General features: G+C 49.1%; 1 protein-coding gene across 3 annotated transcripts in view; it reads right to left on the bottom strand.

The window, feature by feature from the left end:
* Window positions 1–22,562, bottom strand: part of TRAPPC10 (trafficking protein particle complex subunit 10) — a 78,362-nt gene that overhangs the window by 17,729 nt on the left and 38,071 nt on the right. Inside the window, exons 6-17 of one of the 3 annotated variants that reach the window (XM_069566392.1) lie at window positions 22,151–22,262; window positions 19,480–19,727; window positions 12,850–12,996; window positions 12,177–12,291; window positions 11,272–11,348; window positions 10,132–10,223; window positions 8,008–8,148; window positions 7,601–7,713; window positions 4,518–5,032; window positions 3,615–3,756; window positions 1,940–2,098; window positions 905–1,134 (exon numbers count right to left, since the gene is read on the bottom strand). In XM_069566392.1, the coding sequence (XP_069422493.1) occupies window positions 905–1,134; window positions 1,940–2,098; window positions 3,615–3,756; window positions 4,518–5,032; window positions 7,601–7,713; window positions 8,008–8,148; window positions 10,132–10,223; window positions 11,272–11,348; window positions 12,177–12,291; window positions 12,850–12,996; window positions 19,480–19,727; window positions 22,151–22,262 (2,091 nt within the window). The remainder of the gene's footprint in view (window positions 1–904; window positions 1,135–1,939; window positions 2,099–3,614; window positions 3,757–4,517; window positions 5,033–7,600; window positions 7,714–8,007; window positions 8,149–10,131; window positions 10,224–11,271; window positions 11,349–12,176; window positions 12,292–12,849; window positions 12,997–19,479; window positions 19,728–22,150; window positions 22,263–22,562) is intronic. The other 2 variants (XM_069566406.1, XM_069566399.1) reach the window with 2 other exon arrangements.

Raw genomic sequence — 22,562 nt, 5'->3', positions numbered from 1 at the left:
CACTCCTCCGCCCCTCTGTTTTGCCTGGCTCTGTGTCCGTGTCTACACAGCGGATGAAGCAACCACCTCTCCCAGTCCTGACGGAGGCCTCACGCAGGAGACAAACGGTCTGCTTCGCCCCAGCTCTTGGTTGTCTCTGTGCTTGCCCAAGCTGCCTATTATACTTTCAATGGCTCCAGAAGCTGAGGATGCACCAAGACCTGTCACTGTCCCAAATGGGAGGATCTCAGCAACTACATTCAGGCTGTTTGGAAGCTAGACCCTCAGGCAGCAGCTTTTAAAAGTATGCCAGAAAGAGTCCCGTGGGAACACAAGTACACACTTCAACCCTTGGGTTGTTCAAAAGCCCTCAGAATGGATATCTGTGTTATGAGACATGGACAAAATCAGAGTAAGCATGATGCTAGTGCAGGTTCTGTGAGCTGATGGACTGTGGACTTAGGACTAAAGTTATGAATCTCTCAAATAACAATCAATAAATACCCATCTCAAAGGATAAAATGATAGCATGTCTTCCTTGCTAAGTACGATGTGATGTTTCGGGGAACAAAAAGTGAAGCACACCAAGACACAGAACTCCATCTAGCCTAATCACCAGGGCAAAGGGGCCACAGGGGCAAACTGCTGCCCTCTAAACAAAACCTGTATTTCTTACAGTGAACCGTCCTTCCTCCAGGTGGGACAGAAAAGTTAACAGCCTGTCTGTCTGTCTTTGAAAGATGTACCCCTTATCTAAGGAAGGCTGATTCACAGATATAAATGTTAAACCCAACCAGAACCTGTGGTGTTAGGAACTTGGAAATCTGCCCTCTCAACAGAAATCATTTTGAATGTGCCGTCTTCAAATCTAGGAGGACAGGCAGAAGCTGCCCCCACAGGCTGCACAGCTCCAGTCCCTCCTTACTTTGTGGTCCGTGGTAGCCATGCTGTGGCCAGTCTTCTGCTTGTCCTTATGCTTCCCGTGGGGCTCTGTCACCCCCAGCAGGGTGCTCTCCCCTCCTGCTGCTGGAGCCGAAGGTAAAGAGAGAACTTCCAGCTCAAATTCAATCAGGTGGTATGTGGGTGCAGCTGGCAGACTGATGCTTGTGACCTTGTCAGATGACTGAACCCGGAGCAGCGCGTCAGAAACCTTTTCTAGGAAAGAGAAAAAGTCACCTTTAACACAGTGCCTCCATTTCCTTGCTCCTTTCTCCTCTTGTAGATAGACAGTCCCGTAGTGAAGCTCCAGCCCAGCTCCTGCTGCGTGTGCACATGTGCAAGGGTATAATCAGGAAGGATTTCAGAGGAAGAGAGACAGGAAAATCAGGGACAGAATCCCGAGACAAAGCAGCATTGCGTGAAAGCTGTCTGGTAGAGCTGGGCTCAGAGAACGGTCACTGTGCTCAGTCTGAAGACAAAAAAGAGACCCTCCCTCACAGCCCAGCCGAGAGGGCCTGTGTCCCAGCGTGATGTGGCCCCACCCCATCCCACCAATCAGACCAGCCCCCACTCAGGAAGAGTGCTGAATCCTTCCGGCTCCAACCTCAAGGCTGGGGACTGCAGGAGGTGGGATTTTTTTAGGGCTTCCAACCAGTGCCTTCAAAGGTTGATTTGCTTTTGCTTTTGCAGAGGAAAGTTGAAGGGGGTGGAAGGAGGCTAGAGGCCACCAAAGCATCGCCAGGGAGCACGAGCCAGGCGATAATGCTGCATCACAGACTTGTAGCAAGGCCCACACCGCCTGGCTGCAAGGCACGGCACAGTTCTATGTCTATCCCCTCAAATGTCACGCCACGTCTAGGGGCAGGGTTACTGTCCACCCACAGGCGGAACACTGCCAGGAGAGAGCTGCAAGGAGACAGGTCCTTGGATGCCGCCCGAGGATGCGCGGATGACAGAGCCTTAGAGCCTTATGGTGCGCACCAAGGCCAAAGGCCTGCCTTCGCCCATGAGTACCCTTTACCTCTTGCGTTAGAGTAGATCACGGCTCTGTTCTCCTCAGGACACAGGATAAGCATTGCGTCTATGTTGCTGAGCTGGAGGCTGTCCCCATTTTTTACTGTATAATGGCCAGTAGTGACAGTGAACTTGACCTTCTGAGGAATACCAGCCAAAAGGCTATCTAAAGGGAAAAAGATGGCAATTAGCATTGCTATCAACCAAGAGGACCAATGGAAGGCCTACTGTAAGTTAGAAGAGTGTGTTTTCTCTTCTAGAAAAGATCTGTTCACTCTAAATACTCCATCCATTCACTCAGTGTCCACCTGTCCCACCCTCACTTCTCATCTCAATTACACAGACTGCAGAGCTGAGGGACCCTCGCTTGGAATAAGAGAATCTGTGCGCCTGGGGGAACCTCATCACCACCTCGGTTCAGAAAGCTAGGGGTCATGGTGGCAACCATGTCTATGAGGGTCTCAAAATGTACCTGCTTGTCAGTTACTAAGAGAGAATCAGATAATAACGACACTAAAGAAAAAAACTAATGAAATCGCATGTGCTGCGGCTATTCAGATTTTCCTCTGGCTTTTTCAGGTCAGGGCTCTTCCAGATCTTTGGTTCAGAAGCAGCTGGGCAGAAGACACAGCTACCTTTTCTCCTGGATGGAAATGGAGGGGAGGGAATGGGCTGAGGTTTCTGAGAATCAGCTCCAGGGAAGGCCGAAGGAAGAAGCGAGACGAGACACAAGGAGGAGGAACAGCTGACAAGAACCGGGGGTGGGGGTGGGGGGGCGGCGTGGGGGTGGGGAGAGGCGGTGAGGGAGTCGGGGCCTGGAGGAGGGTGGAGGCGCAAGCCAGCACCTCCCAGCCACACGGCCCAGCCTCTCACAAAAGGTTCCCTGATGAAGAATCATTTGTGAGACTCTGTGCTCCACACCTGAGGGCCTTTCCAGGAAGTCAAGGGAGTAGTTTCAAAGCATAAAAATAGGGAGTTTGGAGAGATTAAACAGCAAAAAAGGTTTCCTTGATTTTTTTCCACAAATGGAAGAAATGAGCAAATAAATACACTGCTCCCAGCCATTACCTGAGACACTTAATCGTTAGTGTTTTACTAAAGTGCTATGTCATCTTCAATAATTCATTTATACCAAGTCCTCCTAATTTGAGAACTTAACAAAAAGGACAGCAGCACTGAATTCTCAAATGCCATGCCAGGGGTCAAGGTTAATCAACACTTTCAGTGGAAAAGACTTTTGATCACAGTATAGATCATAACTAAATCTAGCATTTAGCCTTTGGAATGCTAAGCAGGAAACTGTAATATTTACTGATTAAATTCTCTGCAGCAGACATCAGCTGATTTAGCCAACTTTTCTCTTATTTTTCATATTTTCAGATACAGACTGTTTAGTAAACATGAAAGCAGCAATTACAGAGAAGCAAATATTCAGATGAACAAAAGAGCCACAGTACCCAGGCAAAATCTCCACGATGCTCCCAACAGTGTCACCTAGAGAGGACACGGTCGCAGAGGGCTGGAATGTGATGGAGGAGAAAGCCTCCTCCTGAGTGCCTCCCTCCAGTAAAGGAGCAAAGCACAGCCCAGACACCTGCACAGCGCCTTGCCCGCTGCGGGCCCCACCCACCCCAGGCCCTTAGACATCTGCACAGCGCCCCGCCCACCCCAGGCCCCCTCACCGGCCAGCGGTTCCACAAGCAGCTGCGGCTCCTGTGAATACACGTCGTACTGCACCAGCGGGTAGATGTGAGGAAGTACAAACCATACTGGGCCCAGCGAGGTGCACAACTGCCGCAGCGTGTACGTTCCCGGCTCCCTGGCCTACGGGTGAGACAAGCGTTGGCATAGTCATCCCCACTTGTGACGACGAGCTTCTCAAGGGCAAGCTGAGCCATAACCTCCGAAGGGACCGCTATTCTCACCCTCTTCATCCTGCCGCCCTGTGCTAACACATCTACATTCGGGCTCTTCAAAAGATCCCTCAGAATCTCCTAGTTGAGGTCTAGGTGAGTAACTGATGGTTAAGTTTGACTTGATGCTTCTAACAGTGCTTTCTCAATTTAACAAGCTTTATCTGTGGCATTCTCTTCTGGAAAAGGTAGTCAATGGAGACACGGAGCATGAAATTTAAGACTTGCTCCAGGACTAGACTGAAAACACATATGGCAAACAGCGGTACTTTCCACCAACCTAGCCTCTGTGCAGGCTCAGAGGCACCAACAGAATGCGCTGCGCTGACTGGGGGGGTGGGGGGAGAGTTGTATCGAGCGGACGGAAGAGACTGTTCTGACATCCATTTCAACAAATGAGGATGCATTTTAATATAAAGGGAAAAAGTCCAAATCCAGTGAGAACACAAATAATTATCTACGTTAAGAACTTTATGCACAACTCATCGACTGCCTTACAACTATGCAAGTATAGAAGATTTTTTTCAAAACACCAATCTATTTTTCTGTAAGGATAAACCAGAGGGAGGCTAATGGTGCAGAGGCCACCACTGGACTCTCAGCTTCTCCAGATGGTGCTTGCAAGCGCCACCGTTCTGACCGCCCTAAAGCCAGCTCCTGCTCGGCACATACCTGCGTCTTGAACACGATGGTGTTGGGCCCCGGCTGCAGGGTCACGCCGGCACACCTCAGCACATGGGCCCCGTCCTCCAGAGCCAGGCCCGAGGATGCCTCCAGAGACGTGCCGCTCTCCTGCCTCCGCAGGAGCATGTGGACGTTCTTGCAAATGATCCCTGTGGTGTTCAAGGAGTTGTCGGAAGGACTCCTCTCAAACATCTCGTACAGCTCCAGCGCAGGGAGGCTGCTCTGGGATGTGGGAAAGGGTGAGGCCTCCGCCGGGAAGTTAATAACCCCGTTGGCTGTCTTGTGCTTGGTGAGCCACTCGGCAGTCTTCCGGTAATTGTTCTTATCGATGCTGAAGTGGACGTGGATGGCAATCTGCTCCACGTGGATGGGCACGGGCATCTGACTGCACACAGTTATCTCCACAGACAGGACGCCACCCACGTGGACCACAGCGTTGGCAGGGGTGAAGCGGAGATCACGCAGCTGTGCGAAGGAGTGCATGGGGAGGGCGACCCTGTGACCTGTGGACGCACAGTACACGTTTCACTCCCCAGTCACACTGTCTGAGGCTCAGAGTCACGTCGGCCGGAAGCAGTGAAGGGGCACAGAGACAGTTTAGACCCTTCCGACCCCACGCCACCTTCACACACCAAAAGGAGTTACTCTGTCAAAAGTAGTTACTTTGTAAAAAGCAGAACAGGAGCACATGCCCAGGTACCTCCTGGAAATCATAAAACCTGAAGAAATTTAAGGTTTCTCACTCCCATTTTGGCAAATACAGGTAAATACAGGTAAGTACAGGTCAACTAACTCCTCAATTTCAAAATGAGATTTGTAAGTCCAAGTCCTAGAGCTGTTTCAGGAAGTCCACCACCCTCCCAACCCACACAAGAAGTTCTCTAGTGAAGATGCCGGAGTTTCCCCCCTACATCTGGAAATAAGTAAGTCCAGGTGTGTGCCACCCTGGGAGCTCAGCCAAGGATGCGGGGAGTCGGGAGGGCAGTGAGTCCCAGCCCTCGGGCACCAAAGGGGCAAATCCACTGCACCCTCCGCCAGCACTGTGCGTCAAGAGAACCCACCAGGCCGCTGGACTGACCAGGAGGGGTTCATAAACACCCAGTAACTGAAGGCTGGGCTGAGATTGACGGTATAAAACCACAAGAAAACAGGGACAAGCACAGCAGAGCTTCTTCACGGAGAGGCCACGGAACGGTGGAAAAGTGGAAGTCCACGGTCTCACACACTGGAGACGTGGCACACAGCCCTGTGATGCCAGTATGGGCACCCTGAAGAAACTAACACGCAGACCAAGGCCACGCTGGCCCTGAGAACCCCTCCAGATGGCTGTGTGTGAGGGGCGCCCAGCAGTCAAGGACCACATCAACCGGAGGCCCAAACCTCTGGACACACCGACTTCCCAGCAGTCAGCACCGGCTGTGGACAGCATGTGACCCCCGCAGGGTGATGGTGACTGGAAGTGGCTCCCGGGGGAAGTTAGTTAGGGTTGGGTGAGGTCAGGGATGGTCACGCCCGTACAGGAGGATGCACCAGAGAGCTCCGTCTGTCTCTGAATCTGTCCGTCTCTCTCCTGTCTCGTCTCTCCTCCTGCACCCCCGGTCATGAGAGGAAAAGTCAGGGAGAGAGGAGGCCTCGTCAGGAGCCAGCCGAGAGGGGCGTGGGCCCTCGGTGGTCAGCCTCCAGAAGCCACTCACTCGGTCTGCGGCATCTTGTCACGGCCGCCGAGACACACTGACGGAGACAGTGACTGTTTAAAATAAACCCTCATCTTGACAAACTGAATGTCAGAAGCTGGATATTACCATAAACCTAAACTTACCACACAGCGATGTATATAAAGTATATTTGCTAAGACACTCAGAAGCAAAGTCTTTCCGATCTACCGTCCTGTTGGACACGCCCACAAGCAAACAACAAACTTCAGAAGGTGAGATGGTCTGTGAGACACCTGGCTCAACTTTGAAAAGCCAGTGTCTTTCAACCCACAACTGCTGAGGGGCTGAGTGTGGTCCATCCACCCAATGGAATGTTATTCGGCCACGAAAGGGAATGAAGTGCTGACACACGTGGCAACACAGGCGGATCCTCATCGTGTGCTGTGTGAAATAAGCTGGTCACAAACCCACACACTGTGTGGTTCCACTTACGTGAAATACCCATAACACATATCCTCAGAGACGGAAGGCAGGCTAGCGACTCCCAGGAACTTGGCGGGGTAGGGGGTGTGAGAGAAGGTGGGGGTGGGAGAAGGTTGGGAGGAAATGAGTACGGGGCGGGCTGCTTTTGAGGGAAAAAGTGTTCTAAACTTCATGGTGGTGATGGCTGCACATACCTGTGACTAGAGTAAAAACCACTAGGCTACACAATGCCAGTGGGGCATGACATGATATGTGAATTCTATCTCAGTGAAACTTATAGTTTAAAAGGTCAGTGTTTGGGAAAAAAAAGATGGGAAGATGGTAAAGGAGAATTGAGATGTAACAATCAAATGCAGTATGTGACCCCTGATTGGACTAGTACAGGCCAGTGATTTTTAATATAAAATAATCGTAAAAACACTGTTTGAAACAATGAGGGAGACCTGAAGAGGGCTAAGTGGAAGCCCGAGCCAGAACACCGTCCTTCTGCGGGCAGGGAGTTTAGGGGACCACTCTTGCTTTCAGAAGACGCGACACTGTCCCAAGGTGGAGTGGCCCTTGTCGTCTGGAGTGGCTCTGAAGTTCAGCAAAAAGAAACAAGTAGGAAGATGGACACACATGGGTGCTGCACAGCAAAACGTTAGCAACTGCGGACTCTAGGCGGTCAGTATGCGTCACCTATTATACACAGTGTTATTCTTTTTGCTTTTCTAGGGTATTTGACATTTTTCACAATAAAGTTTTTTTAAGCCTTTATTGAATTTGTTACAACACTGCTTCTGTTTAAAGGTTTGGGTTTTATGGCCGAGTGCCATGTGAGATCTTACTTCCCATATCAAGACTGAACCCAAAGCCCCTACACTGGAAGGTGAAGTCTTAACCACTGGACCACCAGGGATGTTCCTGTAACAAATTTTCAGCAATGAGTCTCACCCGGGCTGTTCGTCTGCTGGCTGGCGAAGCTGAGGATCTCTCTGCAGAAGTACTCCCGCTCGTCTGTGGTCAGGTGCTGGTCGCTGGCCAGGAGGCTGCTGGTCTGAAGGTAGCTGGGTACAGAGTCAAGGGGCCGGAGAGAGCCGCGTGGTGGGGCACCGCACACACAGCCCCCAGTCCCGGGGGTGCAGCCGGCAGGCACACCCCTTCCTCGAGGGCCCTCAGGACTGGCACAGAAGTCAGGCAGGCAGACCCCTGACCAGCCTCTACCCAACAGGGGTGCACGTCAAGGCAGGCTTCCCTCTCCTAATTACCAGGCACCTATGGACTTGCAACTGTGGGCACTGCTGCTGTACAGACAGACAGCAATGCTCCTATTCCGTGAGTGTACTCAACTTAAAGGATACTTCTCAATCTGTCCAAGGTGCTTCTGACATTCGGCGAGCTGCTTCCTTGTGTGTGTGATTGGCAGCGCCCAGCCCTCAGCCAGGTAATTTTTCAAGGCTCCTTGAAGGTACATCTCTGCCTTCTGAGGAGACTTCTTCCTCCTTGCAAATCAACAAACAGAAGCTTTCATAATGGGTCACGATAATCAACAAACTCAGACCTTTCATAGCTTGCTCCCTACCCTTGGTGATCTCGGCGACACCACGACACTGGTGCCATCCAGAGTCCTCTTCTGACCACTGCCCCCCACCCAGCCCTCGAGGTGAGAAAGAACACAAAATCAGGAACACATAACCAGACCCGGGAAATGTGCCAGGCTGGTAACCCCACACACGCTGTTTGTCCAGCATCCTACACTAGCTGAAGGGCCTTCAGAGTTCAGTCTCTGGATAAGAGTGTAAGGGCATCACTTATGACTTCAAGCTGCTGTGAGGCCGCCAAGCATGAAGGAAGGGGAAGGATCTGCCTACCGGCACAGAAGCAGGTATGAAGGAAGCTAGAAACCTGGGCTTGGAGCCACCCTAGCTCCTGAAGACAGACCAAAACAGAATGGTTTCCATGAACCAACCAATGGGAGCTTGGGCCAACTCCAAAATGCAGGCCAATGCTCTGAGCAGGTTTCAAAGATTTACAGAGAACTATGAAGGATTCAAATAGCAACACATATCACATAAAAACACATCTTCCCAGGCCCAAGATATTCAGAACAAACCAAAGTTTAAAATACGATTAGTGAAGCTTGCCTGAGCTTCAGTGACAACACGGATGCCCTGGCCTTTCCCAGAGGGCTTGGGACTGCTGATCTTGCAGGATAAAGGCCAATAATGAACAAGCATCTGCTCTCCTGGCATCTTGGGAAAACATCTTAGTCCTCAGGACCTTACTCTGAAACAGTAAGAGTTCCCAAATTCTCAAATTTCAAGCCTATCGAATTACATATGCCAGTTTTTCTAGACTTTTCTGGTCCTCTCTCTCATCCTGTCATTTAAAGGCTCCAGAACCTTCCATACTTCTTCAGTTAGTATCTCCAGCCAATGATTTGTACATTGCAGTGAAGGATGGGAGACCACAGCCACTCAGCCCCCAGAGACGCAGGCCGAGGGTCACCCAGCTGGCTAGTCCACGGTGACACCAGAACCAGGACCCAAGTTTCCCATTAGCAGGCCAGCGTCACCCCACCACCGTGCCAGCCTCAGGGGGCTGAGCTCATAGCATCTGAGGACATGGCTTCTCTGTTCCACTAACCAATAATAACTCACTCCTCAGGACACCAGATGGAGACTCAAGAGACCCCACCTCAGCTCTGTGACTGCTGGCTGCTCCAACCACACCTAAAACATCAGGACGTTCCCTTAGATGATCTACTAACCCGTTCCCTGCCTACTCAACCAGTTACAATACACTATTCTTTCCTGTTTCATCTAATAAAATGACAGACTGTATATATCCAGATACCACTTCAAACACATATTTCTTTTGAGAAAACAACCATCTTTTCCCTCATAACTTGTATCTTTTCCAGTGCTTTGAATCAGCAGCTGCATTCCCAGCCAGGGTTCTTCTCTTTGATAGGTTATTTACCAAATACATATGAAATACACCAGGTTTTGAGTCTTTTCTCTGGAATCCAACTCGGAAGCTGGAGCCAGACGAGAAACGTTCACCGTCTCTGTGCACTCCGGCTCCCAGGCACATCACAGCTCAGCCCTCTCTCGTGGAGGTGACACATGCATGTACCCCACGTCACTGACCTCGGGGGACACGCACGAGCAAGCAGGGAAAACGATGTAGCACACACACCATATACTGCATACAACAGGGCACACATTATCTACATACGTGTAACATTTATGTAACAGTTCACAAAATTAATTAAAGAAACACAAAGATCAGTAACAATTACTATGGTTAATAAACTAAACTCTGATATTCAGAAGGAATCGTCTGGAAAAATGATGTTTGGTTAACAGTTTACATTTTCATTCTACAAAGTTAGGTACACTTCATATTAACTCCTACATAACAAACCTCTTACTACACATGGGAGATGTCTGAAATTCAGAGAAAAGTTCAAAATCAATTACATGTAAAACTCTGCCAGATCCTTTCCAACAAGCTTAGCAGATCGAATCCTCCCGATACTCGTGAACATTTCAATGGTGGCGTGGGACAAGTCCTGTGGAAAAGCAAAGACCGAGTAACTCTGTACTTCAAATTTAATGCTATACAGACCTGACATTCATTTACCCAAAGCTGAAGCAAAGGACTTCCTTATTAATATAATAATTTTTTACTCTGGATCTTTTTCTGTTATTTGCGTTTTTACAAAACAGTGATTTATGCAAAGTCATCAACTTGTATATAAACTATGAAGCATAATTAGAAAGAAACATAAACTCAGCAGGCATAGAATAATTTTTTCCAGTGTATTTTCCACATGTAGGTAACATTTTTAGCGTTTTTTCACTCTTTGAGTAGCAGAGACAACTGTCAGATGCTCTTCAATTAACCGTGACTTGGGAACGCAGGTGGTCCACTGAACTTCTACTGCACTGCTTTCTAAGACTGCCCAAATTTAAGTCCTTTAAAATCAAGTACAATAAGCCCTGTTCAGGTTCAAACTGTTCCTCTGTATACAGAAAATCAATCACTAGCCTCCAGTACTAGCCTCAATCACCCCACTCCAGTACTCTTGTCTGGAAAATCCCATGGATAGAGGAGCCTGGAAGGCTGCAGTCCATGGGGTCGCTGAAGGTCGGACACGACTGAGTGCCTTCACTTTCACTTTTCACTTTCATGCATTGGAGAAGGAAATGGCAACCCCCTCCAGTGTTCTTGCCTGGAGAATCCCAAGGACGGGGGGGAGCCTGGTGGGCTGCCATCTATGGGGTCACACAGAGTTGGACACAACTGAAGTGACTTAGCAGCAGCAGCAGCAGCAACTTTTCTTACAATTTTTGCTCTACTGAATGAGCAACCCATGGAGAAGAGAACAATAAATATCCAAGGATGCTTCTATGCCTAAGTATGGCACTGTGGATACTGACCCACCAACTACTCCAGGCGCATCCACAACTCCCTAGGAAACTGAGGAAACTTGACAGGCCAGCAAGGAGGAGGTCCATGACACCAGCTCACTCCCAATCCGAAATGCTACAAAGGTAGCAAAGTCTCAGAGACAGGCCCTCTGCCACCAGTGGACAGGGAGCACTTGAAATACTTACTAAGTAGTGCTTTTCAAAAGCTTCTACTGATGATAACGCTTCTTTGAGTTTCTTATAAGGACTCTGAGCTGTGTTGGCTTAAACAGAAAGAAATAAGAATCCTTATTCATCTTCATTACATCCAGTCACGACTTTATGTTCAGCCTCAAATGTCACAGGTACAGGACTTTGTCTGACGCTTGCGGAAACTACCAACATACCCATGTCAGCTGAAACCACACTACTACTCGCGTTCTTGTCCAGTTTATATACTCATGAAATAGTCTAAACACTTCGTACAATGCTTTTATCTTTAACTAAGGCTAGAAGTTGTTAAGCGTGTATTACAAATCCTACGATGAACTGAATTACTTTCCGAATGCTGTGAAGTGGTCTCAGGTTGAAACAGAGCAACACACACGTCACGCACTCTCCCTGAGGAACTGATCCAAGCCAGCGGGGTCCCCTCAGGTCACTAGGTGCGCTTCAGTCAGCACCAGCCCTGCTAACTCGCACTCACCATTACGCTAAAAGGATCAGCAATGCTCCTTTCAAAGTGCTCTATCACCTAGGAGTGATTGACTCAATAAAAGGACTTATCTGGCCATATTATCAGAAAAATAAATCACCTGTAACTGGGGGAGATTGGTGCATTTAAACTTCATGAGGGCTGTACAAAGTCCTGACCAGCTCAATATACGCCTACCAGAAACTCAGACACAGTTTTAAGAACCCTTATACTTTCTTAAACTATTTCTGACATCTCTTTATGTGATTAAAGGGTAAAATATCCCATGTCTTAATCTGGTCAGCTAATAATGAGTGTAATGTCCCAAATGGTGAGCAGTTCTATTGCCAGAATCTGAGTTATACATGCCACGCACAGCCCACGTTCTCGGTGCTTTTGGGTACATTTCAAAAAGTACCTGTCTCAGGCCGCTCGGCTCCCAAACCTGCCAAAAGATCCACGGTCCTATTGAGGTCCTCTGAGTTAGGTCCCTTTTCTGACACAAGTCCACACAGATAGCCCAGGGACTTCAGCTGTTGAGACAGACCCCAAATATCAATTAATCTGCTGCAAGAATGAGTAAAGAATTTACAAATTTAAAGTTAACATCCATCTAAATGCAAGAAATTTAGCTTTCCTACCCAAAAGATTCTTATCTGGATATAAAAACACATCTTGCTATGATCCTTCCAAACTGAAACCTTCTACACGATCATCCCGGGAGTGCCTCTGACTCTGGTCATTCCCAAGCTGCAAGGCCCCCACTCTGCACTGCCACCAAGCTTTCCTGCTGCCACAGGGGACCACTGTGCTCATCTGATTTCTGCACGGGCTTCACGCTCACCCTCTTTGTCTCCACCACCCTCATTCCTGGAGCAAAAGTCCACCTTTAGCACGAGCACAGTAAATGTCTGACGTCTACTGGAGTCAGAAACTGGCAGGGACCCACCGCGTCCATGTTGCTACTGGACGCCCCTGAAGCAGCCAGAGCCACAAGGAGAGACCGCGTGTGCAGCACTTCCCCAACAGCGAACCCCCTCCCCACCGCGGGGGCACAGCCCAGACAGGCTCCCTCTGCACTCTGCAGCTACCTTCTCCGTAGCGTAGCTCCACAAGCCCACGGTGTGGGCAATGTTTGAGTCTATCTGTGCCCGGTCACAGCACCCTTCTATCCTCTGCAGCACCTCCAGGCAGCTCAGGAACACCCAGCAGTCCAGGGCACCGGGCGGCACGGAGACCTGGGGGCACAGGTGTGGGCGGTGAGGAGGGCGCTCGGGCGCTCTGCACAACCACAGGGAAGAGAAAGGGGTATAACGACAAGGGCAGTGGCTCAGCTACAGGAGGAAGGGCCATCTGTGCCCAAAAGCAATCAGCGGCTCACACTCCCGATGATGTGGATGGGCTCAGCAGGGGTTTGATCTCAGCAGTGTACTCAAAAGCTTATTAAAGATGCCTGCTAGAAGGCCGACTGTCAGCACGTACTCTAGGCTTGGAAACTGGTCATTTCTCCGTTTAAAGAGCACACAGTGTGAAGGTGGGAAGCTAAGACCTCAGAGGACCACTGGAAAACAGTTCAGATGATATATCAACACAGAAATCTGAGTATTAAGTAGATATTTGATGGCATTTGAGAACTGTTATTAATTTTTTAGGTGTAATTATGTTTGTAAAAATGGATGCCTGTTGCTTGGGGATATAATAAACATTATACTGTCAGATATTCAGAAGTATCTACTGTATGTGATCGGTTCTAAGGTGGGCTTTCCTCTACACTTCAGGGTCTTTGAAACAGGAGTGTCTCACAATTGACAGCACCTTCATGCCCACACCTGGCAGTTCAGACTGCCTTTTCGGGGGCACTGACGTCATGAGGTGTCTCACAGCTGGGGCCCCAGCTCTGGTGAGACCCACCAGGTGGTCCTAGTCACGATGGGGACTAAGAAGTGATACCACATCAGCTGACAGGGGAGGAGCTGCACAAGCTGACGAAACCAACTTCTGTAAGAAAGACTTCTTCAACACACCCTGAGCATACATGGAAGGACCTGGCACCAGACGGGAAGACCCAGAGAACGCTATTAAATGCTCCCACACATGCTCAATTGCCCAGTCTTTGAAAAATGAGACAAACTACTTAGATCCTTTAAATGAAACATCAGTATGGAAAATAACGACATGATCAGAAGCAACTTTCATAAGGTGATAAAGTGGTATGACTCTTGTCCAGACAAGGGACCAACCTCAAAGGGATGCAGAGAGCTGGCTGGTGGGATGCAGTTCAGGGACCCTGTCCAGAGCACATACGCCCCCCGAGTCGAACTGCGGTGCTCCACAGGGGGCGAGGCTGAGGCGTACAAATGGCCCGCAGGGGTCTCACCCAAAAGCCACATACCTTTAGACGGTGGCAGGCTGACTTCCTCTGACGGCCACCCCCGCCCCCCCAGTGCCCCACGGCCTGACAAAGAGCAAGCCCTGTCTCCCACAAGGGACAAGCCCTAAGCAAGCTCAAGGCTCCGCCAGTCCACCTGGAGCCCAGCAGCATTCTCGGCATCTAGACACTTCATGCACCCTAACAAGAAAGACACTGAGTGCCTTCCCGTAGACTTCGGGGCCCTCTGGATAAACTCGTTTGTGAACAACAGACTTTTTAAAACTAATTTCTTCATAAACATTCTTTACCTTTCTTCAAACCTCTCTCCTTTTCTGATATCAGTATTATTGGTCATGGCAAGAGCTGTCTTACCATTTTCCAAGCATAAAATTAAAGACATTCTTTTGTCTTTTCTAAACCTATGTTTTAAAACATAATGCAAATACTGAAAACCCCAGTGTCCTATATGGACCACAATGGGGCCATGCCCACCACACACCTCCCAACACGCCTCTGGTGCATCCTTGTGAACTTGTACACACGAGATCAACATGCAGGCACGTCTTGGGTCTGACTCCTCCAGCTTGACTCTGTGTCCACAGCCTTGGCCACTCCAAGTTCACTGATTTCTGCGGCCACACCCATCTGCTGTCCGCGCAGACAGCAGTGACTGCTTCCCTCGTATAGGATGGACATTTGGGTTATTTCCAGGGTCTGGCAGTTACGGTAAGGCCACCACGAGCGTCCCTGCACTGCCTCCTGGACAGAGTAAGAACAAATCACCGGCTCACGGGCAGCACAGGTTTGGCTCTAGCAGATGCTGCCAAACAGCTTTCCTAACATGGGTGCCCATTCCTACTCTTCTTGTCAAGGAAAGAACTCCAGGTACTCCCTGCTCTCACCAACACTGATCAAGCCCTTCCACTTTAGCCACTTGAGGGGGGGTGGTAGATTTCACTGTTATTTTAGTTTGCATTTCTCTATAATGAATGAGACTGAGCACCTCTTCCTCTGCTTACTAGCCAACTGGATATCTTCATTTGCCTACTTTCTACTGATGTTTCAGTCTTTTAAGCTGATTTGTAGGGGTTCTTCCCCTACTCTGGGTAAGAGTCCTTCTTAACTATATAGCCTATGGACCTCTGTCCCCTCCTGGCTGCCCTGTCACCCCCTCTCCGTGGTGCTGACTGATGATGAGAGGCTCTGATTTCCAGGCTGCCCATTTTCCACACTCTTCCCTCCTGGCCCAAGCCTTTCTGTCCTACTTAAGCAACATTTGCTAATCTCAAGGTCATAAAGATACTTCCCCACATTATCTTTCAGAAGCCTTGCTTTATCTTTCATAAATAATAATTATTTGTGGGTGGTATGAGATTCAGTTGACTCAGACCCGTTTATTCATTGAATCCATTTATATTCCATTTATTCAAAGTCTACCCCAGTGCCTTTGCTCCACTTCACGTTTCTCCCCAGGTCTCAGCCGAGTCTCCAACTCTTTTCCGCATCTCCTCCTAACCGGGAGCCTCTCTCTGCCCTCACCTCTCACAGCACCCCAGCTTTCAACCCAAGGGTGGCTCCCCACTAGTTGTAGAATAAAAGCCAACTCTCAAGGTGATGTATGCTTTCAAACCTGGCTTCCAAGACCTCTGGAGCCTCACCTCCATGTCCTGCCTCAGCCCTAAGTTCTACCAAGACCAAGCTCCTCAAGAGTTCCTTCTCAACAGTGAGTTCTCTGCCTGGAACTCACCCTGCCCACCACCCAGGCCATGTCCACCTGGTGCGTCCGGACTCAGCTCACGGGGTGAGGAGGGGTGATGTTGGTCTGTCGTGCTCGCTGCTAAAAACACAGCTCCTAGAGTGAGTGCTTGGCCAGCACAAAACAGGTGCTCAACGAGTAACTGCTGAATGAATGAAACTTTAAAACCCAGCTCACACAAGACCACCTCTTAACCCCCACCCCTAGACACGTCAGGCAGTGTCCATGCGCCTACACAAGCTGCCCCTCTCTCCTCGATTCCACACCCACCCGCCCACCCCACCCTGGAACAGCTTGCTCTGATGGCCCGGCAGCTCTGGGCTCTGACAGCCCACTCACACAGCTGGCTCTGTGCACAAACTGTGGGTTTCCTGAGGTCAAGCAGGACTCGTTTGTTCCTCATGTGTGGGCCCTCTCTCCCCTTATCACTGTGTGTCGTCAGCTGCTTTCTGAATGGTGCTGGGCAGTTCCTTCTCTAACCCTTTCTCCCTCTTCCTGAGGCTCATCGGCTCTTATCGACATCAGCGCCTTCCCCAGTTTCCTCCTGCTCCATCCACTCCCACTCCTCTCACAGTTCGGGTCCTCCCTCAGGGCTCAAGGTCACATGATGAGCAAGTACTCGAGGACCCTGAGGTTCACTCCTCTGCAAAGCCTCTGCTCTGTCCTCTGTGGGGCCTGAACCCAGGAATGCCAACACCAGCTGGCAGGCCTGGATGGCAGGCTTTGTCCATCCTGGTCAGCCTGCAGCTGCTCCCACACACAGTCTGGGCGTGGGCTTCTCATGCACAGCGCTGGCCAGGCTCTAGATCCTGAAGAGTCCTGATCCCTCTTGGCCAGCCCTGTCTGTGAACATAATCAGAACCTATGCTGATAAAAGACAAGCCGGTACTGAGAAAAACACATTAACACAGAAATCCTTTGGGTAGTCATTGTAACAAACATAAAACGACATTCTAGAAAATATCCTCCTTATATTGTTCTCACTTACCAATCTGGGAAAGATGAAAATATATGCACATATTACTTTTTTTCTTACCATAGATGCAGGAAAAGAGTATTACTAGTGCAACTAAAAACGGGACGATCTTTCTAGAAGGCAATTCGATGATGGACACTAAAAGCGTTAAAGACAAGCGCAGTCTTGAACTAGCCATCCTACGTGCGAATGCACTGAATAAGGGGGCGGACAAGGATACACACTCCTGCAACGGCAGACACCGCTCAACAATCCCCAAGTCCAAACAGTCCTTCTTCACACAGAAAGGCCACAGACCGAGAAGAGAACCTCTTACTTTAGAATACGCAGTGACATTTTCTTCTGCAGATCTGTCTGTATTTTCCAAATTTATGCAGGGAATACACTACACTTTTGGTAAACGGGTGGAAGGGGGGGTTAAATGTCTAGACAACAAAGAGATACTCTGTGACGGAGTCATCTGAGCCCCCACAGACCTGACGCAACTTTAGGGCTATTGCTCCTGACACCAGCAGCGTGGTGGGCAGGCACCCTTTCCACGTTCACACACCGCCAAGCCCGGGAGCTGGCCCCCCGCCTCAGCAGGCACCGCCGGGGGTGACGACCCCAGGCCACACCACAGAGGTGGCATCTGGCCACCTCAGCGTCCCCTACTCTCAGAGAAGATACTATAAATCAACTGATGCACCAACAAGGAAGTCACCATGACTTGCTTTACAAACCACAAAGAGCAAACACAGGCATTTTCTGCAAAAGAAACATCACAATAAGAAATGCACAAAATGGTTGCAATACATACGCTTTTGGCTTAAAAAGGATAAATGACCAAACCTAACCCTGGAAGCACCACATACTGGCCCAGCCTGCAAGCGGCCTGAGGACGGCTCTGCAGTGGCAGTTCTGCCCAGCTCTGTGTGGGGGAACCCAAGGCCCTACGCTGGCCTCTGGCCATGGACATGACTGTCAACAGCAATCACCAGGAAGAAAGCTAGCAGACACAGGAAATGAGTTCTAGTTTTGAGAGCGGAATCAAATCTGCAGAAAAAATAAATAATTTTGAGTCTTGAATTTTCATTGTCTCCATAAAAATTTAAAGAAATTCTAAGAATAAAACTCATCCGCTTTATTGCCAACCACAAAACTTCCTTAAGATATAAGGACCACCCCCAGCTCCCAAAACAACCTAGAGAGAGAATCTCAGATGAGAGAGTAGAGAGAGGAGTTCTGTGCTTGACGCCCCATGTGCCCTCTCTAGTGAGAACACCATCACTAAGTCCTGAAGAGCCCTCCTGGGTGACCCCAATTTGAAGGTGCCAAGGCTGGACTGCTTGGGCTCTTAATACACTCCCCTGTTTTCCCCTGATCCACTAACAAGAGAAAAGCTCTCAGTTAGTAAATCTCGAGGCCCCATGAACACAGGCGGCCCTGTCCCATTAATGAGGCAGCCCCCTCAGCCCTGGAGTCTGTACAACTAGAGTGGAAGGCCAAAGGAGATTATCTCAACCTACTCGGTGACAGGTGGCCACAAGAACATCACCTCAAGGTGCAAAGTGTTCTTTTTTCCTCGTGTGCTCAATTAGATGTCCAAAGAAGAAAAATAATTTGATAAAAAGTCCTAAATTCTCAAGTTTGTGATTCAGCTAGGCTAGGCATCTCTTCTTTAGAAATTAGCAAAACAGTTTATCTTATTGAGTCTGTTATTTAGCTTTTTAGGGAACATAAAACAGAAATGTCTATGATATGAAAACTACCCCTACCACCAGTGCCCTGGGTCTTCATTAACTGTGCCCCCAGAGCCCTGGTGTGGAGCCCAGAAAGGACTGCAGCCTGCCAGGAGGATCTGAGTCTGTGACGAGTTAATTAGGTTACCCGTAAGTGACCTAACCACTCCCACACCCACTTTCCTCCTTTATAAAATGGAATTAGACCACCCTCTCAGTTCTTCACCAGGGAGTGGGAGTGGGTGCCTAAGAATCCTCTGAAAGTGTATGTAACATTTGGAGTGTGTATATGTGCAGTTTCCCATGTAAAGAGGTCACTAAAACAAAAAAAGGTGAGAACCCCCGGAATGGACAGTCAGTCATTAGAGCTCCCCTACCTCACTAAAATGTTTACAACACTACAGGCAGGAAAAGTGTCCAGAGTCCCGGGGGATATTAATCTAGAAAAACAAGTGTTTCACTACAAATGAACACCTTCAAGCTAACTGTGTTCCTTCATACATGTATGCATACATGTGTTGTAACATACCTCCATTAAACTGTGAGCTACTGATTAACGTGCACAGCGTGCTGCGTGTCACTCACACTGTTACTGGCGTGCTCGTGTGCAAATTCATGTATCTGAAAGGATAGCTCTGAAAGAAAACAATCACTACCTGTGAAACCTGGTTCTGCGTGTCCCGCAGGTGAGTGATCTCAATCAGTGAGGCCCAGCTCCCACAGAGCAAGCCAGGCTTACCGTAAAAATTATATTGAGAAACTGATCTAGGAGGCTCACTGTGGGCCAGTGTGAACTGCACTGTGTTGAGAGCAGAAGTTGTATTTTCTAGCAATTACTTAATCAGTTTCTATGCCAACAGTCAGGAAGCGGGTAAATGGGGAAAAGAGACGACTCACTTCCAAGAGCTTCAGCTCCTGCACACAGCTGTGCAGCAGTTCTAGGGCGCGCTGAGCCACCTCCCACGGCCTCTGCAGGAAGAGGAGCAGGGTGCACTGGCGAGAGAACAGGTAACTGCGCAGATCTAACAGGGTGGCTTCTTGCCTCTGTATCAATTCGCGCTTCTCCATATCTATGGGCTTTCGGAGGATCAATCCATTCCAGCTCTTCACCGGCTGGCAGAAAAAAGTCAGCCAGTTGGCACCATCTAAACAAACACACATTGTGAAAGGCGCTGACTGCAGATTCCTTCACCTCACTGCGTGGGACTGTCAGCCCTAGGGGACCGACGGGCGGCCCAACTGCTGTTCGGCCCAAAGCGCCAGCCCCCCCTTGAGGCTGTGGGGAACCCAGCAAGGGACATAGGACAGGGTGCTCACTACAAGGACACCCACTTGGCAGCTGGCATGGGGCGACAGGACGGAGGCCACAAGGCAAAACGCCATTCCAGGCCCCGAAGGTCGTGAACAAGCCAGGATGCGACCAGGCCACCGGGCCGAGGGTCGGGGACACCTCAGGCTCCACCGTCAGTCACCTGGGAGGAGGCATGAGGCCCAGGTGGGAGCATGCTATCAGGTTCCTCCCTACCGTGTGCGGGGGAGCAACCTGGCCACGGGACAGTCTTTATCTTCTTTCATCTCCACACTCTTCCTGACATGTTTAAGCCTCCTGCCTGTCCGCCACTCAACCCTGTCAACACCTGAGTCCAGTTCCCAGAGGAAGGGCCCACAGGCACGAGGAAGATGTAGCAGTGGGAAGCAGAGGGAACCTCCTCTCACAGTGGTCAGAGATTTCCAACAAGGCTCCCCGATTCTAACAGCCCAAAGACTCAAATATGGTTTTAAATTAAACACAAGCGTCTACAATAACAGGGTCATTCAATCTAATGGAAAAAAACGTTTTAATCTACCTTTCTCTCTCACAGCCACCTCCCTGGAAGTCCACATCTACACTGGCACGGTGGCACTGCTTCATGGCTGCAGGGCCAGCAACGGCAACAGCCTCCCTCACTGACCTGAGCTGAGACTCAGCGGCTCACTGCCCATAAAGTGAGGTGTCCCCCCTGCCGTCAGGCCCTTCCTCAGCAGATCCCTCCGCTGGGGCCCCATCTCCAGCACTTTCCTGGCTCCCCCGTTTGGTCAGGCCTCTCTCAGAGGGCCTCTCAGGCCCCCATCTGACACTAACCAGCCTCACCGCCACCGCCCCCCATACCTGCATCTTCTGCCCAGCCTGCACTTGCTACCCTCACTACCTGACTCTAGGTGACATACTTGTTTTTCCATATGTCTCCCTTTCATGTAAACTCCATCAAAGAAGGAATTTTTCTGTGTTCCCTACTGTATTTAGAACAGGGAGGGCTCTCAAGAAGTATGTGTATAAATGAACAAAAATGAACCACCTAATCATTTCACTGTAAAAGCTGGTCCGGGCTTACTTTTGGATTTTAAATTGCCCCAGGTTTATTTTAAAACTGAGAGAACAAAGAAACTATGTGAAATATAATGTAAGAAACATGTAAGCTATTTGAGACACACACACACACATATATATATATACACACATATATATATGTATAATATGGGTATGTAAGATATAAGAAATGTAATTTAACTCCCTTTAAGTTTTCAAAATCTAACTAGTAAATTGCTTTAGTTATATGCTTTTGTCTGTGTCTCAGCAAAGTAAGAGATCCAAAGCTGAACTGCATGAAAACTGCCTGGAAGTGGGCCTCAGTGGGTGACATCGCATCACTCTGAGAACCAGGGCGGGGCCCACAGGCCAGGGGGGCGGCCCCTGCACCTCACTCCCTACAGGTCTCCTAGCAGACACGACAATGGCTCCTGGGAATCACGCTTCTCTTCAGACACCGTGACAAAGGTTCTCAAAAGATGTCTATTATGGCACTGCTTGTGGTAGCAAGAGCGGAGACAACCCAAATGCCCAGCACCAGGGGTGGCTGAATCAAGTCTAAGGAATCCACACTGTGAAGCACTCTGCAGCTACTGTAGAAACAGCTTAGCGCCTGACCCGTCAGCCTGAAGAGATGCCTGCGATGGACTGCTAGTAAGAACAAGCTACAGACAAATGTCATGCTCCTGGGATGCCATTTCTACCAAAATAAATACCAAGCAAAGAACAGTGAGCACAATCACAAACTTTTTTCTTTGTACATGGGTCACTGTGCTAATTTCGTATTTTTAGAAAACTTTAAGACATCGTTATAAAGATGAACACCCTTTACAATGGTGTCATGTAAGACTCACTGTAGTGAACACTCAAATATTACACAGACAACCTCTTAACCAAAGAAAAAGATCCCCCACACTATGTTAGCAAGGAGGCACAGAATCGAGAGCATCCCTACACAGCTCAAGCTATAAAAATGACACTTTATATCTGAAAACAACTCCTTCAACACTTTCATTCCTCAAGATTCTTCCACAAGTGTGACTAACACCTAACTCTCATTTCATTCCCTATAGCAACCATGAGAATATATCCTGCATAATCTGTTTTTCAAAAAACACAGAAGATGATTTAATCATTAGGCAAATAGCAGCTTCCATACTAGTCAAAAGTGGGGAAAGCTATGGTGAGAAAAAAACTTGTTTCTAGAACTTCACTACTCACCCCCAGCACCAAAGTTGACAACATACTGAGAAAACAAGGCGTCCAGTTCATCGTACTGCACCAGAGCGTCTTCAAACTGCTGCAGCATCTCAAAGACAAAGGCAAGCTCCTCCTAGTCACCCAAAAAAAGTTTAAAAAGGAAAACACAAAATTATAAATCAATGTTTTGAAACAAGAAGCCACAAAAGATCGCAACAGAGAAGAGCAAGCAGCATTCTGAATAATGTTTATGCTAAGAAAAAGAAACTCAAGTTAACGACCATGCACAGACAGAAGCAGAAAAGGCCAGCATGACTCCTGGAGTCCCTCTGTGACGTGCCAGGCCTGAGTGCTCGGCCTCTCGTCCTTGGTACTTCCCTTGCCTCCCCGGACACATACTCCCTAATTAGAATTCTGCTCTATGGAACAGCGG

Source organism: Ovis canadensis, chromosome 1, assembly GCF_042477335.2.
Source record: "Ovis canadensis isolate MfBH-ARS-UI-01 breed Bighorn chromosome 1, ARS-UI_OviCan_v2, whole genome shotgun sequence".
Taxonomy (NCBI): domain Eukaryota; kingdom Metazoa; phylum Chordata; class Mammalia; order Artiodactyla; family Bovidae; genus Ovis; species Ovis canadensis.
This window is presented reverse-complemented; position numbering and strand designations above follow the sequence as displayed.